The sequence below is a fragment of the Hypanus sabinus genome, chromosome 15 (assembly GCF_030144855.1).
Source record: "Hypanus sabinus isolate sHypSab1 chromosome 15, sHypSab1.hap1, whole genome shotgun sequence".
In the NCBI taxonomy this organism is placed as follows: Eukaryota; Metazoa; Chordata; class Chondrichthyes; order Myliobatiformes; family Dasyatidae; genus Hypanus; species Hypanus sabinus.
Window position 1 is genome coordinate 54,855,461 of NC_082720.1, and position 13,511 is coordinate 54,868,971.

The 13,511-nt window shown below is 43.0% G+C and overlaps 1 protein-coding gene across 1 annotated transcript in view; it reads left to right on the plus strand.

Moving 5' to 3' along the window:
* ik (IK cytokine) overlaps positions 1-13,511 on the plus strand; it is a 57,238-nt gene that overhangs the window by 39,473 nt on the left and 4,254 nt on the right. Inside the window, exons 14-18 of the mRNA XM_059990439.1 lie at positions 1,524-1,602; positions 5,354-5,434; positions 7,600-7,657; positions 11,132-11,220; positions 13,235-13,343. Coding sequence (XP_059846422.1) covers positions 1,524-1,602; positions 5,354-5,434; positions 7,600-7,657; positions 11,132-11,220; positions 13,235-13,343 — 416 coding nt within the window. The remainder of the gene's footprint in view (positions 1-1,523; positions 1,603-5,353; positions 5,435-7,599; positions 7,658-11,131; positions 11,221-13,234; positions 13,344-13,511) is intronic.

Consider the following 13,511-nt stretch of genomic DNA (forward strand, 5'->3'; position numbering starts at 1 on the left):
CCTAGGAGAGCTTGAAGTTGATTAGAACACAGGAGATCCTGCAGATACTGGAAATCCAGAACAGCACACAATAAATGCTGGAGGAACTCAGCAGGTCAGGCAGCATCTATGTTTCAGGTTGAGACTTTTCATCAGAACTAGAAAGGAAAAGGACAGAAGCTGAAATAAGAAGGTGGGGGAGGGGAAGCAGCTGGCATGTGATTGGTGAGACCAGGTGAGGGGGCATGAATATTAATTTCTCTTAACTCCTCACCCTTCTCTCATTACCATTCCCCATTCTGGTTCCCCTCTCGCCCCTTCACACCTGCCCATCACCTCTCCTTGGAGCCCTTCCTCCTTTCTTTTTTCCTATGGTCTACTCTCCTCTCCTGTCATATTCCTCCTTCAGTCTTTTGCATCTGTCACCTCTCAGCTTCTCACATTATCCCCCTCTCCCACCCACTCAAATTACCCCTCACCTGGTCTCAGCCAGCTTGTACTCCCTCCCCCTCTCCCTACCTTCTTCCCATTCCTTTCCAGTCCTGATGAAGAGTCTCAACCCAAAATGTCGACTGGCTATTCCTTTCCATAGATGCTGCCTGACTTGCTGAGTTCCTGCAGCATTTTGTGTGTGTTGCTTTGAAATCAATCAGAATCAGATTTATTGTCAATGACATGTTGTAAAATTTGTTTTATGGCAGCAGTACAGTACAATAAATTTAAAAAGTACTATTAGTACAAATAAGAAATATATTTAAAAATAAAGAAGTACTGTAGTGCAAAGAGAGCACAATACTGAGCTAGTGTACATGGGTTCATTGTTCATTCAGATACTGATGGCAGAGGGGAAGAAGCTGTGCCTAAAAAGTTGTGTGTGTCTTCAGGATCCTGTACCACCACCTCCCTGATGGTAGCAATGAGAAGAGAGCATTTCCACTACCGATGCCTCGATGAGAACTGGTCTGTGTTCTCTCAGCCTCCCCTTCCTGAAGTCCACAATCAGTTCCTTGGTGTTACTGATGTTGAGTGCAAGGTTGTTGCGACACCACTCAACCAGCAGATCTGTCACACTCCTGTGTATGCCTCCTCGTCATACTCTCAGAGTCTACTGACAGAGCGTTTGAGGTGTACCTTGCCACATCATAATGGGTGTAATGCCAGCTGCCGGGTTCAAATAGGAGCTTGTAGTGTAACATGCGCCACTCCAGTGTAGTGGTTAGCCCGACGTTATTACAGCTTGGGGTTTTGGAATTTGGAGTTCAATTCTGGCGTCCTCTGTAAGAAGTTTGTACTCCTGTGATTAGGCTACAGTTAAGTAGGTGGGTGCAGGTAAGTCGTTGGCTGGAAGACTGTTCCTGCACTGTATCTTAAAAATAACATACATAAATAGATAGAATGACAGAAAATAAAACATACTCATCTTAACACACATTTCACAGGGATTGGGAAGGAGGGGTGAATGTTAGCAGCAGGGAGGGTGGAAGCGGGGGTAAATTTTCTAATTTAAAAGAAAATTAACATCTCTCTGTGTTTGTTTTATGCAGGTCCTGGGTCGGCAAAGGATCTGATTAAATCGATCAATGAGAAGTTTGCCGGAGCTGGAGGTTGGCAGGGAGCAGAATCATATCCTTTCCGTGTGACAGGGACTGTCTCAGCGCAGCGCTTGCTTGGAGGCACAATAACATCACGTGGTTGGGAGATAGATCTAAGATTGGATGACAGAAGCCTTCCAAATTATGCCAAGGGAAATAGAAACCCTTCCCGAGACAAGGCAGCAAACACAAAATCCTGGAGAAACCTGGCAGGTCAGGCAGCATCTGTGGAAATGAATGACCAGTATTTATATGGAGCACCTGGAGGAAACCCATTCAAACTCAATATGGTACCTTGGTGTGATTAGCTTAGTTTAACAGTCGTTTACTCTTTTCCATAGATGTTGCCTGGCCTGCTGAGTTCCTCCAACAGTTTGTGTGTGTTGCTTGGATTTCCAGCATCTGCAGAATTTCTCATGTTAGAGTTTAATAAGTGGGTTGCAGGGTGGTGTAGCTCATCGGGCTGGAAGGGTCTATTCTACGCTGTATCTCTTTAAAAAATTCCTTACAGACAGCAGTGGAATTGCACACAGGCCGCTAGTGCTGTGTACTAACCACCATGCTACACAGTTGCTTTGTCACAGTTTGCTAATGATATCCAGTTGCCTTTCATATTTGTAGTTCTCTGTGGCATTTAACAGATAAATTACCTAAGACTTAGGCCATTCCATCATGGCTGATTTGTTATCCCTCTCAACTTCATTCTTCTGCTTTCTCCCTGTAACCTTTGACATCCAAGGACCCGTGAACTTCTGCTTAAGTATACCCAATGACTTGGCCTCTACAGCCGTCCATGGCAACAGATTCCGTAGATTCACCACCCTCTGGCTGAAGAAATTCCTCATCTCTGTTCTAAAGGGATATCCTATTCTGAGGCTGTGTGCTCTGAGCATGGACTCCCCCACTATAAGAAACAGAGGAACATGACAAGCAGTTTTAAGTGTATCTGTCGTTATTGGCTTTTCATGCCCATGATCAGAGAGACAGAAAGAAACATAGAAAATAGGTGCAGGAGTAGGCCATTCGGCCCCTTGAGTCTGCACCACCATTCAGTTTGATCATGGCTGATCATCCAACTCAGAACCCTGTACTCACTCATCCTCTTGCTATAAATGCCAACATACCATTCGCCTTTTTCACCGCCTGCTGTACCTGGATGCCCATTTTCAATGACTAGTGTACAATGACACCCAGGTCTCGTTGCACCTCCCCTTTTCCTAATCGGCCACCATTCAGATAATAATCTGTTTTCCTGTTCTTGCCACCAAAGTGGATAACCTCACATTTATCCACATTAAATTGCATCTGCCATGAATTTGCCCACTCACCTAACTTATCCAAGTCACCCTGCATCCTCCTCACAGCTAACACTGCCGCCCAGCTTCGTGTCAAACGCAAACTTGGAGATGCTGCATTTAATTCCCTCGCCTAAATCATTAATATATATTGTAAACAACTAAGAACAAGTTCTTTGTATAAGAGAGCCCACAACAATATGACCCAATCCCTCACACAAATCCTACAGTAATCACATTCGTTACTTTTCTTAAACTCCCCCAGATTCTACCACTCACCCACACACGAGGCACAATTTCCAGTGGACAATTAACCGACCAAACCACGTATCTTTAGGATAGGGTAGAAAGCCAGAACACAGAATGATACTGCACAGTACAGGCCCTTCAGCTCACTATGTTGTGCTGACCATTTAACCAAGATCAATCTAACGTTTCCCTCCCTCGTAGCTGACAATACTTCGCAGTCTTGTAAACTTTGTAATCATAACCCCCTGCACGACACCCTCAGGCAGCTCGTTTCACAACCTATGATCTAAATCTTTCCCTTTTCACCTTCAATCTCTAGTTGTAAACGACCTTGTGACTATCTGGTTATGTGACCACTGACATCTGTGAAGAGTATTGGTCATGGCTGAGGTTACCCGCTTTGTATAGACATTGACCAGAAGAAAGCTGTGGCCAATCACTGTAGAAAAATTTGCCAAGAACAATCATGGTCAATCCTTGATCGCCCACTTCATACAACATGGCACAAAATGAATGTGACTGACTGTTCCAGGTTTGAACAGCTTATCGTATGAAGGGCATTTGATGGCTCTAGGCCTGTATTCACTCAAAGTCAGAAGGATGAAGGGGTGACCTAACTAACCTATCGAGTGGTGAAAAACCTTGATAGAATGAAAGTGGAGAGGATGTTTCTGATGGTGGGAGAGTCTATGACCAGAGGATACAGCCTTAGAATTTAGGGGAGTCCTTTTAGTTATGGAGATGAGGAGAAATTTCTTTAACCAGAGAGTGATGAATCTGTGGAATTCTTTGCCACAGACAACTGTGGAGGCCATCTTTATGTATATTTAAGGTAGAGGTTAATAGATACTTGATTAGTCAGGACATGAAGGGATACAGGGAGAAGGCGGGAAATTGGGGCTGAGAGGAAAATTGGATCAGCCAAGATGAAATGGCAGAGCAGACTGGATGTGCAAAATGGCCTAATTCTGCTCCTATATCATATGGTCTTCCTTGTTTGCCTTCCCCAAGTATAATGGTGCAATTGCCTGGTTCGGCAATTGCACCATCTCGGATCGCAAGACCCTGCAGCGGATAGTGAGGTCAGCTGAGAAGATCGCCGGGGTCTCTCTTCCCGCCATCACGGACATTTACACTACACACTGCATCCGCAAAGGAAACAGCATTATGAAGGACCCCATGCACCCCTCATACAATCTCTTCTCCCTCCTGCCGTCTGGGAAAAGGCTCCAAAGCATTCGGGCTGTCACGGCCAGACCATGTAACAGTTTCTTCCCCCAAGCTATCAGACTCCTCAATACCTGAAGCCTGGACTGACACCTTGCCCTATTGTCCTGTTTACTATTTATTGTAATGCCTGCACTGTTTTTGTGCATTTTATGTAGTCCTGTGTAGGTCTGTAGTCTAGTGTAGCTTTCTCTGTGTTGTTTTTTACGTAGTTCAGTCTAGTTTTTGTACTGTGTCATGTAACACCATGGTCCTGAAAAACATTGTCTCATTTTTACTGTGCACTGTACCAGCAGTTATGGTCGAAATGACAATAAAAGGGACTTGACATTTTTTTATTGAGATACGTCATAGAATAGGCCCTTATGGCCCCTTGAGCCATGCCACTCAGCAACCCCTGATTTAACCCTTGTCTAATCACAGGGCAATTAAAAATTAACTTATTAACCTGTACATTTTTGAAACTGGGAGGAAGCCGGAGCACCCAGAGAAAACCCAGAGCTGTAGTAGCACCACACTAACCGCTGTGCTACCATTGCACCCAAATATATTGTCCTAATCCCAGGATAAAACCCATTTGTCACATTACTGCCTATCAAACAGTTCCCTTTCTTCCTCAGCATTAACTAATTTTGGTATCATCAGCAAACTTTTTAATTATGGTGCTCTACATTGAAAATGATACACATACTACAACTTGCAAGGGGCCTTTTTCTAGGCTTCGCAGTACTTCTTTGCGTATGGCATCTGGTCCCTAAAGTATTTTGATGCTTAACTTTGTCCCAACTCTTTTTTAATCCCATTTTTGTCTATCCCTTGGATCCCATGGACTTCCTCTGTCGTAATTTCCCTGTCCCATGGGGTTTGGTTCAATTTCTGTTCAAAACTTCCATTCAGAAAAAGAACCCTTCCTCCTCCTGCTTGTGTTGTCTGTTCTGTAGAAATGGCTTTATGAGGCTCCCGATGTTTAGGGTAAGTACAGGTATCAGCATTTCCTTAACTAAACATCAAGGCAAAGAGACAGGAAGAGAAGAAGCGGCTTGGAGATTTTTTTGGAACGTCGGACAGCTACGCAGAATGTTACCCAGCCACGTAAGTTTTGCAATGAGTATTAAATTCTCTATTTCAAAGTTCAAAGTATGTTTATCTTATACAACATTGAGATCCATCTCGTCACAGGCAGCAACAAAACAGAGACACAGTAGAATCCATAAAAAGCCCACACCACAAAGACACTCATACATCCATTGTGTAAAAACAAACAATAAATTGTGCAAACAATTAAAAGAAAAGCAAACAACCAACCACAGAACATGAACCGCAGAGTCTCTGAAAGTAAGTCCACAGCTATGGAGCCAGGTTTAATGCTGAGGCTGTGCCAATGACTGCAGGCCACAGCCACAGTCAGGTTCAACACTAAGGCAAGTAAAAGCCTCCGGGAGCAGTGAGCTAAACTAATCCCTTCTACCTACAGTGTCCATATCCTTCCATTGTACTCACATTCAAAATTCAAGATTGTTTTATGTTGTTTCCAGTACACCAGTGTAAAGGAGAATGAAGTAATTGTTACTCCTGATCCAGCGCAGCACGAGAAAAAAATAAAGATTACGATAATAACTTATAAAATACAATGAATGTATATATGTAAGATAGCTTGTGTACACCAGGCACAGCAGTGTCTATACAAAAGGTGACTGACAGGAAATGATGAAGTAGTGGGGGTTGGAGGCGTGGGTTAGTGGGTGGAGGTGCCTATCTAATCAGAAGGACCTAGTTTATATTAAGGAAGTTGAAGACTCCTGTGACAACAACCTTATTGTTTTGACACCTTTCCTTAATCTGCCTGAATATCTGTTTCTCAGTAACTATTGGGGGAATCTGTATATAGTACAATCCCATCAGTGATAGTGCGCAAGACGTATGAGCAGAATTAGGCCATTTGGCCCATCTATTCTGTTCCATGATTCCATCATCGCTGATTTATTATCCCTCTCAACCCCATTCTCTTTCCTTCTCCCTGTAACCTTTGATGCTCTGACTAATCAAGAACCTATCAACTTCCACTTTAAATATACCCAATGAAATACACACAACAGACACAAAATACTGGTGGAACACAGCAGGCCAGGCAGCATCTATAAGGAGAAGCACTGTCCTGACAAAGGGTCTCGGCCCAAAACATCGACAGTTCTCCTTATAGATGCTGCCTGGCCTGCTGTGTTCCACCAGCATTTTGTGCGTTGTTTGAATTTCCAGCATCTGCAGATTTCCTCGTGTTTGCTGTATCAATATCAGAATCAGGTTTAATATCACTGACATATGTCATGACGTTTGTTGTTTTACAACAGCAGTACATTGCAATATAAAATAAAAATCTATAAATGATAATAAGAAATATATATTTATATAAAAAATTAAATTAGTGAAAAAGAGTGCAAAAAAACATGGGTAGTGTATATGGATTACTTGTCTATTTAGAAATCTGATGGCAGTGGGGGAAAAGCTGTTTCTAAAGTGTTGAGTGTAGCTCTTCAGGCTACTGTACCTCCTCACTGACGGCAGTAATGAGAAGGGGGCATGCCCTGGGTGATGAATGCTGCCTTTTTGAGACATTGTTTATTGAAGGTGTCCTGGATTTGGCAGTGCCCGTGATGGAGATGACTGAATTTACAACTTTTTCAGCTTTTTCTGATCCTGTGCAGTGGACCCTCCATACTTAGATGGTGATGCAACCAGTTAGAATGTTCTCTACTGTACATCTATAGAAATTTGCAATTGTTTTTGGTGACATGCCAAGCCTCCTAAAGCTCCTAATGAAATATATCCATTGTCATGCTTTCTTTGTAATTGCATCAATATGTTGGACCCAGGATAGATCCTTGAAGATGTTGACACCCAGGAATTTGAAACTATTCACCCTTTCCATTGCTGATCCCTCGATGAGGCCTGCTGTTTGTTCCCTTGACTTCCCCTTCCTGAAGTCCACATTCATTTCTTTGGTTTTACTGACACTGAGTACAAGGTTGTTGCTGTGACATGGCTCAACCAACTGACCTATCTCACCCCTGTATGTTTCCTCATTACCATCTGAAATTCTGTCGACAATGGCTGTGTTATTGGCAAATTTATAGATGGTTCTGAGTAATCACACCGTGCTCTGTGTTGCTTCTCCTCCCCTCACAGTCCACATGCTGTTTAAGCAGTGAAGATACTTGTAAGTTTAGCCTCATTAACCTTTTCCTTTTTCCCTGTTGCAGGCTGGATGACATGGCTGTTGACAGCGACGAAGAGGTGGATTACAGTAAGATGGATCAGGTGAGAAGGTGGTGGCAAAGGTCAAAACCATAGGGTATAGGAGCAGAATTAGGCCGTTTGACCCACTCTATCAAAGCCTTTCACTATTCGATAGGTTTCAATTTGGTCACCCCTCATTCTTCTGAATTCTAATGAAAACAGGCCCAGAACAATCAAACCCTCTTCATATGACAAGCCATTCAATTCTGGAAACATTTCTGTGAACCTCCTTTGAACCCTCTCCAGTTTCAGTACATCCTTTCTTAGATAAGAGCCTCCAAACTGCTCACAATACTCCAAGTGAGGCCTCACCAGAGCTTTATAAAGTCTCAACATTACATCCCTGCTTTTATATTTTAGTCCTCTTGAAATGAATGCACCACAGACTAAACCTGCAAATTATCCTTTAAGGAACCCTGCTCAAGGACCCCCAAGTCCCTTTCCTCCTCAGATTTTTGCATTTTCTCTCCTTTTCAAAAATTGTCAATCCCTTCATTACTTCTGCCAAAGTGCATGACCATACATTCATGACACTGTATTCTATCTGCCACTTCTTTGCCCATTCTACTAATCTATCTAAGTCCTTCTGCAGACTCTATACTTCCTCAGACTACCTACATCTCCACCTGTCTTCATATCGTCGGCAAACTTTGCAACAAAGCCAGCAATTCCGTGATCCAACTCATTGACATGTAACGTAAAAAGAATCAGTCCCACACAGACCTCTGTGGAACACTACTGGTTACCAGCAGCCAGTCAGAAAAGGCTCCCTTTGTTCTCACTCTTTGCCTCCTGCCAATCAGCCACTGGTTTATCTAGGCAAGAATCTTTCCTGTAATACCATGGGCTTGTAGCTTGTTAAGTAGCCTCGTGTGGGAAAGGCCTTCTGAAAATTCAAGTACACAACATCAACCGATACTCCTTTGTCTATCCTGCTTGTTATTTCTTCAAAGAAATTCAACAGATTATTCAGGCAAGATTTTCCCATGAGGTTACCCTGCTGATTATGGTCTGTTTTATCATGTGCCTCCAAGTACCCTGAGACATCATCCTAAAAAATCGACTCCCAACACCTGAGGTCAACTGAGATCAGACTTACTAGCCTATCGTATCTTCCTTCTGCCTCTCTTCTTGAAGAGTAGAGTGACACTTGCAGTTTTCCAGTCTTCCTGAATCATTTCAGCATCTAGTGATTCTTGAAAGATCATTACTAATGCTTCCATGATCTCTTCAGACACCTCTTTCATAACTCTGGGGTGTACAGCATCTGGCCTGGGTGAATTATCTACCATCAGAAAAGTTTCTCTGGAACCTTCTTTACAGTTATGGTAAGTTCTATGCCCCCTAACACCTGGAACTTCCACCGTACTGCTAGTGTCTTCCACAGTGAAGACTGATGCAAAATTCTTAAATCAGTTCATCCGCTATTTCGTTGTTCCCCATTACTACCTCTCTGGCATCATTTTCCAGCAGTCTGATATCCACTCTTGCCTCTCTTTCTGAAGAAACTTCTGGTATCTGCTTTAATATTATTGGCGAGCTTACTTGCGTATTCCATCTTTACTTTCTTAATAACTTTTTTTAGTTGCCTTCTATTGGTTTTTAAAAGGTTCCCAATCCTAGAACTGCCCAGTAATTTTTGCTCTATTGTATGCCCTCTCTTTGGCTTTTATGTTGGCTCATACTTCTCTTGTTAGCCATGGTTGTGTCATCTTTCCTTTAGAATACTTCTTCCTCTTTGGGATGTATATGTCCTGTACCTTCCAAATTGCTTCCAGCCATTCTAGCGATTGCTGCTGTGACATCATTCCTGCCAGTGTTCTTTTCCAATTAATTCTGGCCAACTCCCCTCTCATGCCTCTGTAATTCCCTTTACTCCACTAATACTGATACATCTGACTTTAGCTTCTCCTTCTCAAATTTCAGGATGAATTTGATCTTATTATGATCACTTGCCCCCAAGGTTTTTTTTTAACCTTAATCTCTCTAGTGGGTTCAACTATGAGCTGCTGCAATGAAATTCCCCCTTCTAGAATCCAGCACCAACCTGATTTTCCCAATCTACCTGCAGATTGAAGTCCCCCATGACTATTTTAGCATTGCCCTTTTGGCATTCATTTTCTATCTCTCATTGTAATTTGTAGACTACATCCTTACTACTGTTTATGAGTCTGTATATAACTCCCATCAGGGTGTTTTTACTTTTGCTGTTCTTTAGCTCTATCCACAATGATTCAACACCTCCTGACCCTATGTCACTTCTTTGTAATGATTTGATTTCATTTTTTTTACCGACAGAGCAACACCGCCCCCTCTGCCTTCCTGCCCGTCCTTTCGATGCAATGTCTATCCTTGAACGTTAAGCTCCCAGTTATCATCTTCCTTCATCCATACATGCCAATCTGTAACTGCTACAAGTTCATCTACCTTATTCCATATGCATTCAAATATAACACTTTCAGTCCTGTATTCTCCCTTTTCAATTCTGTCTGCCTTTTATTTTGCAACTCATCCTGCTGACTGCAGTTTTGCCCTATCATCAGCATATTCCTTGCTAGGAGTCTCACTACACATTGCCTCTGTTTGTAAACCAACCACCTCATCTTCAGCATTATCACTCCAGTTCCCATTCCCCTGCCAAATTAGTTTAAACCCATCTGAACAAGACTAGCCATCGTGCCCGCAAGGATATTGGACCCCCTGGGGTTCGGGAGTAACCCATCCCTTTTTTTACAGGTCATACCTTCCCCAGAAGAGATCCCAATGATCCATAAATCTGAACGCCAGCCTGCACCAGTTCCTCAGTCACACGATCACCTGCCAGATCATCTTATTCTTACCCTCAGTGGCACAAGCAACAATCCAGAGATTACTACACTGGGGTCCTGTTTCTCAACATTGTACCTAGCTCCCTAAAATCTCTCTTCAGTAGGTGAATGAGTATTGAACCCTGTCACATTAACAAGGCTGCTTGTTAACAGGAATGCCGCTCACTGGATGTTTTTGTTTTGTTTCTGTCACCATTGTCTGTAAACTCTAGAGAGCGTTGTGCGTCAAAATCCCAGGAGATCTGCAGTTTCTGAGATACCCATCAGGCACCAACAATCATTCCACAGTCAAGGTCACTTAGATCACTTTTTTCCCCATTCTGATGTTTGGTCTGTACAACAACTGAACCTCTTAACCATGTCTACATACTTTAATGTATTGAGTTGCTGCTACACGATAGGCTGATTAGATATTTGCCCTAACAAGCAGGTATACTAATGTAGTGGCCACTGGGTATATAAGTACGCTAGACCTTTAGCTGTTCTTGCTCCATTAGGACAACAGAGAGAATAATCGATTTGTCCATTGTTATTCTCAGTGGTGGTAAGATTATTCAGTGTATGCCAGCAATCTATTGGATCTTTCATACTCTCCCTCTCCTAATGCATTCATATCTGACCTTGAACAATCTCTCACAGTTGCTATTTCTGTTGCTTTTGTCTGCAGGGTAACAAGAAGGGACCCCTTGGCCGCTGGGATTTTGATACACAGGAGGAATACAGTGAATACATGAACAACAAAGAGGCTTTGCCCAAGTAAGTGTCTGTGTTTACCAGATCAGTGACTGAGAGTAGAGGAGCAGCCTCAGACTGTCCAACCAGTAACACATGGTGCACGGTCTATCTGTGTAGAACGTAGATGACTGAGGGCAGATTTAATAGAGGTATACAAAATTATGAGGGGTATAGATAGGCTAAATGCATGCAGGCTTTTTCCTCTGAGGCTAGATGGGACTACAACCAGAGTTGGGTTAAGAGTGAAAGGTGAAAAGTTTTGGAGGAATATGAGGGGTCGTGAGCGTGTGGAACTAGCTGCCATGTCAAGTGGTGCATGCAAGTTTGATTTCAATGTTTCAAAGAAGTTTAGATAGGTACATGGATAGTGGGGTTATGGAGGGCTATGGTCTTGTTGCATGTCAGTGGAAGTGGACAGTTGAAATGGTTCGGCACAGACTAGATGGGCAGAAGAGCCTGGTTCTGTGTTGTACTTTTAAGACCATAGGAATTAGGAGTAGAATAGACCATTCGTCACATCGAGTCTGCTCCACCATTCATTCATGGGCTGATCCAATTCTTCCAGTCATCCCCGCTCCCCTGCCTTTTCCCCATACCCTTTGATGCCCTGGCTGATCAAGAACCTATCTATCTCTGCCTTAAATACACCCAATGACTTGGCTTCCACAGCCACATGGCAACAAATTCCACAGATTTACCACCCTCTGACAAAAGTAATTTCTCTGCATCTCTGTTCTAAATGGACGTCCTCTTGTTCTAGACTCCCCTACCATGGGAAATAACTGCCATATCTAATCTGTTCAGCCCTTTTAACATTCGGAATGTTCCTTCGAGATCCCCCTCCCTCATTCTCCTGAACTCCAGGTAATACAGCCCAAGAGCTACCAGACATTCCTCATTTGGTAACCCTTTCATTCCTGGGATCATTCTTGTGAACCTATTGCTGAATTTTCCTGTATTTGCTATTAGACAGAATTAGGCTTCTCGGCGCATCAATTCTGCCCAATCACCCATCATCGCTGATTTATTATCCCTCTCAACCCCATTCTCCTGCCTTCTCCCTGTAACCTTTAACACCCTAACTAATTAAGAACCTATCAACCTGCATTTTAAATATACCCAATAGCTTGGCCTCCACAGCCATCCGTGTCACTGAATTCCACAGATTTACCACCCTCTGGCTAAAGAAATACCTCCTCATCTCTGTTTTCTAAGGGACGTCCGTCTAATCTGAAGCTGTGCCCTCTGGTCCTAAACTCTCCCACTATAGGAAACATCCACTCATTCTAGGCCTTTTCAGTGTTTGATAGTTTTTAATGAGATTCCCCTTATTCTTCTAAACTCCAGTGAATGCAGGCCCAGAGCCATCAAACACCCCTCGTACGTTAACCCTTTGATTCCCAGATTCATCCTTATAAACCTCCCTGGACCCACTCCAATGCCAGCACATCTTTTCTGAGATAACGAGCCCATAACTGCTCACAATAGTCCAAGTGTGGTCTGATCAATGCCTTATAAAGCCTCAGCAGTACATCCTTGCTCTTAAACTCTAGACCTCTGGAAATGAATGCGCACATTACATTTGCTTTCCTGACCACTAACTGAACCTGCAAGTTAACCATTAGGGAATCTTTGCACAAGGTCTCCCATGTCCATTTGCACCTCTGATTTTTTAAATTTTCTCCCCTTTTAGAAAATAGTCTATGCCTTTATTCCTTCTATCGAAATGTATGACCATACACTTCCCTACACTATATTCCATCTGCCACTTCTTTGCCCATTTTGCCAATTTGTTTGGCCTTCTACAGACTCTCTGCTTCCTCAACACTACCTGTCCCTCCAACTGACTTTGTACTGACTGCAAACTTGGCCACAAAGCCATCAACTACACCATCCCAGTTGTTGATGTATAATGTGATAAGTAGTGGTTCCAATACTGACCCTTGTTGAATATCACTTGTGCACTAGAAATTACATTAAACAATCTTGAAGCTTGTGTAAGTGTATCTCATTTTTCTCACTCCTCTCTGTGCAGAGCTGCTTTCCAATACGGCATCAAGATGTCAGAGGGGCGTAAAACACGACGTTTCAAGGAAACGAATGAGAAGGCAGAGCTGGATCGGCAGTGGAAGAAGATCAGTGCGGTATGTGTGCTACTCATGTCCTGGGTAATAAACCTGTTCCTCCACACCGCAGGCAGCAAGCAACCCACCTGTATATCATTTGTTTATTCTTTTACGTTCTGTCTCTGGCATGAAACATGCTTACTGTTCCAAGTATCGGTGATTAACACCTATACAAAGGTGACATGA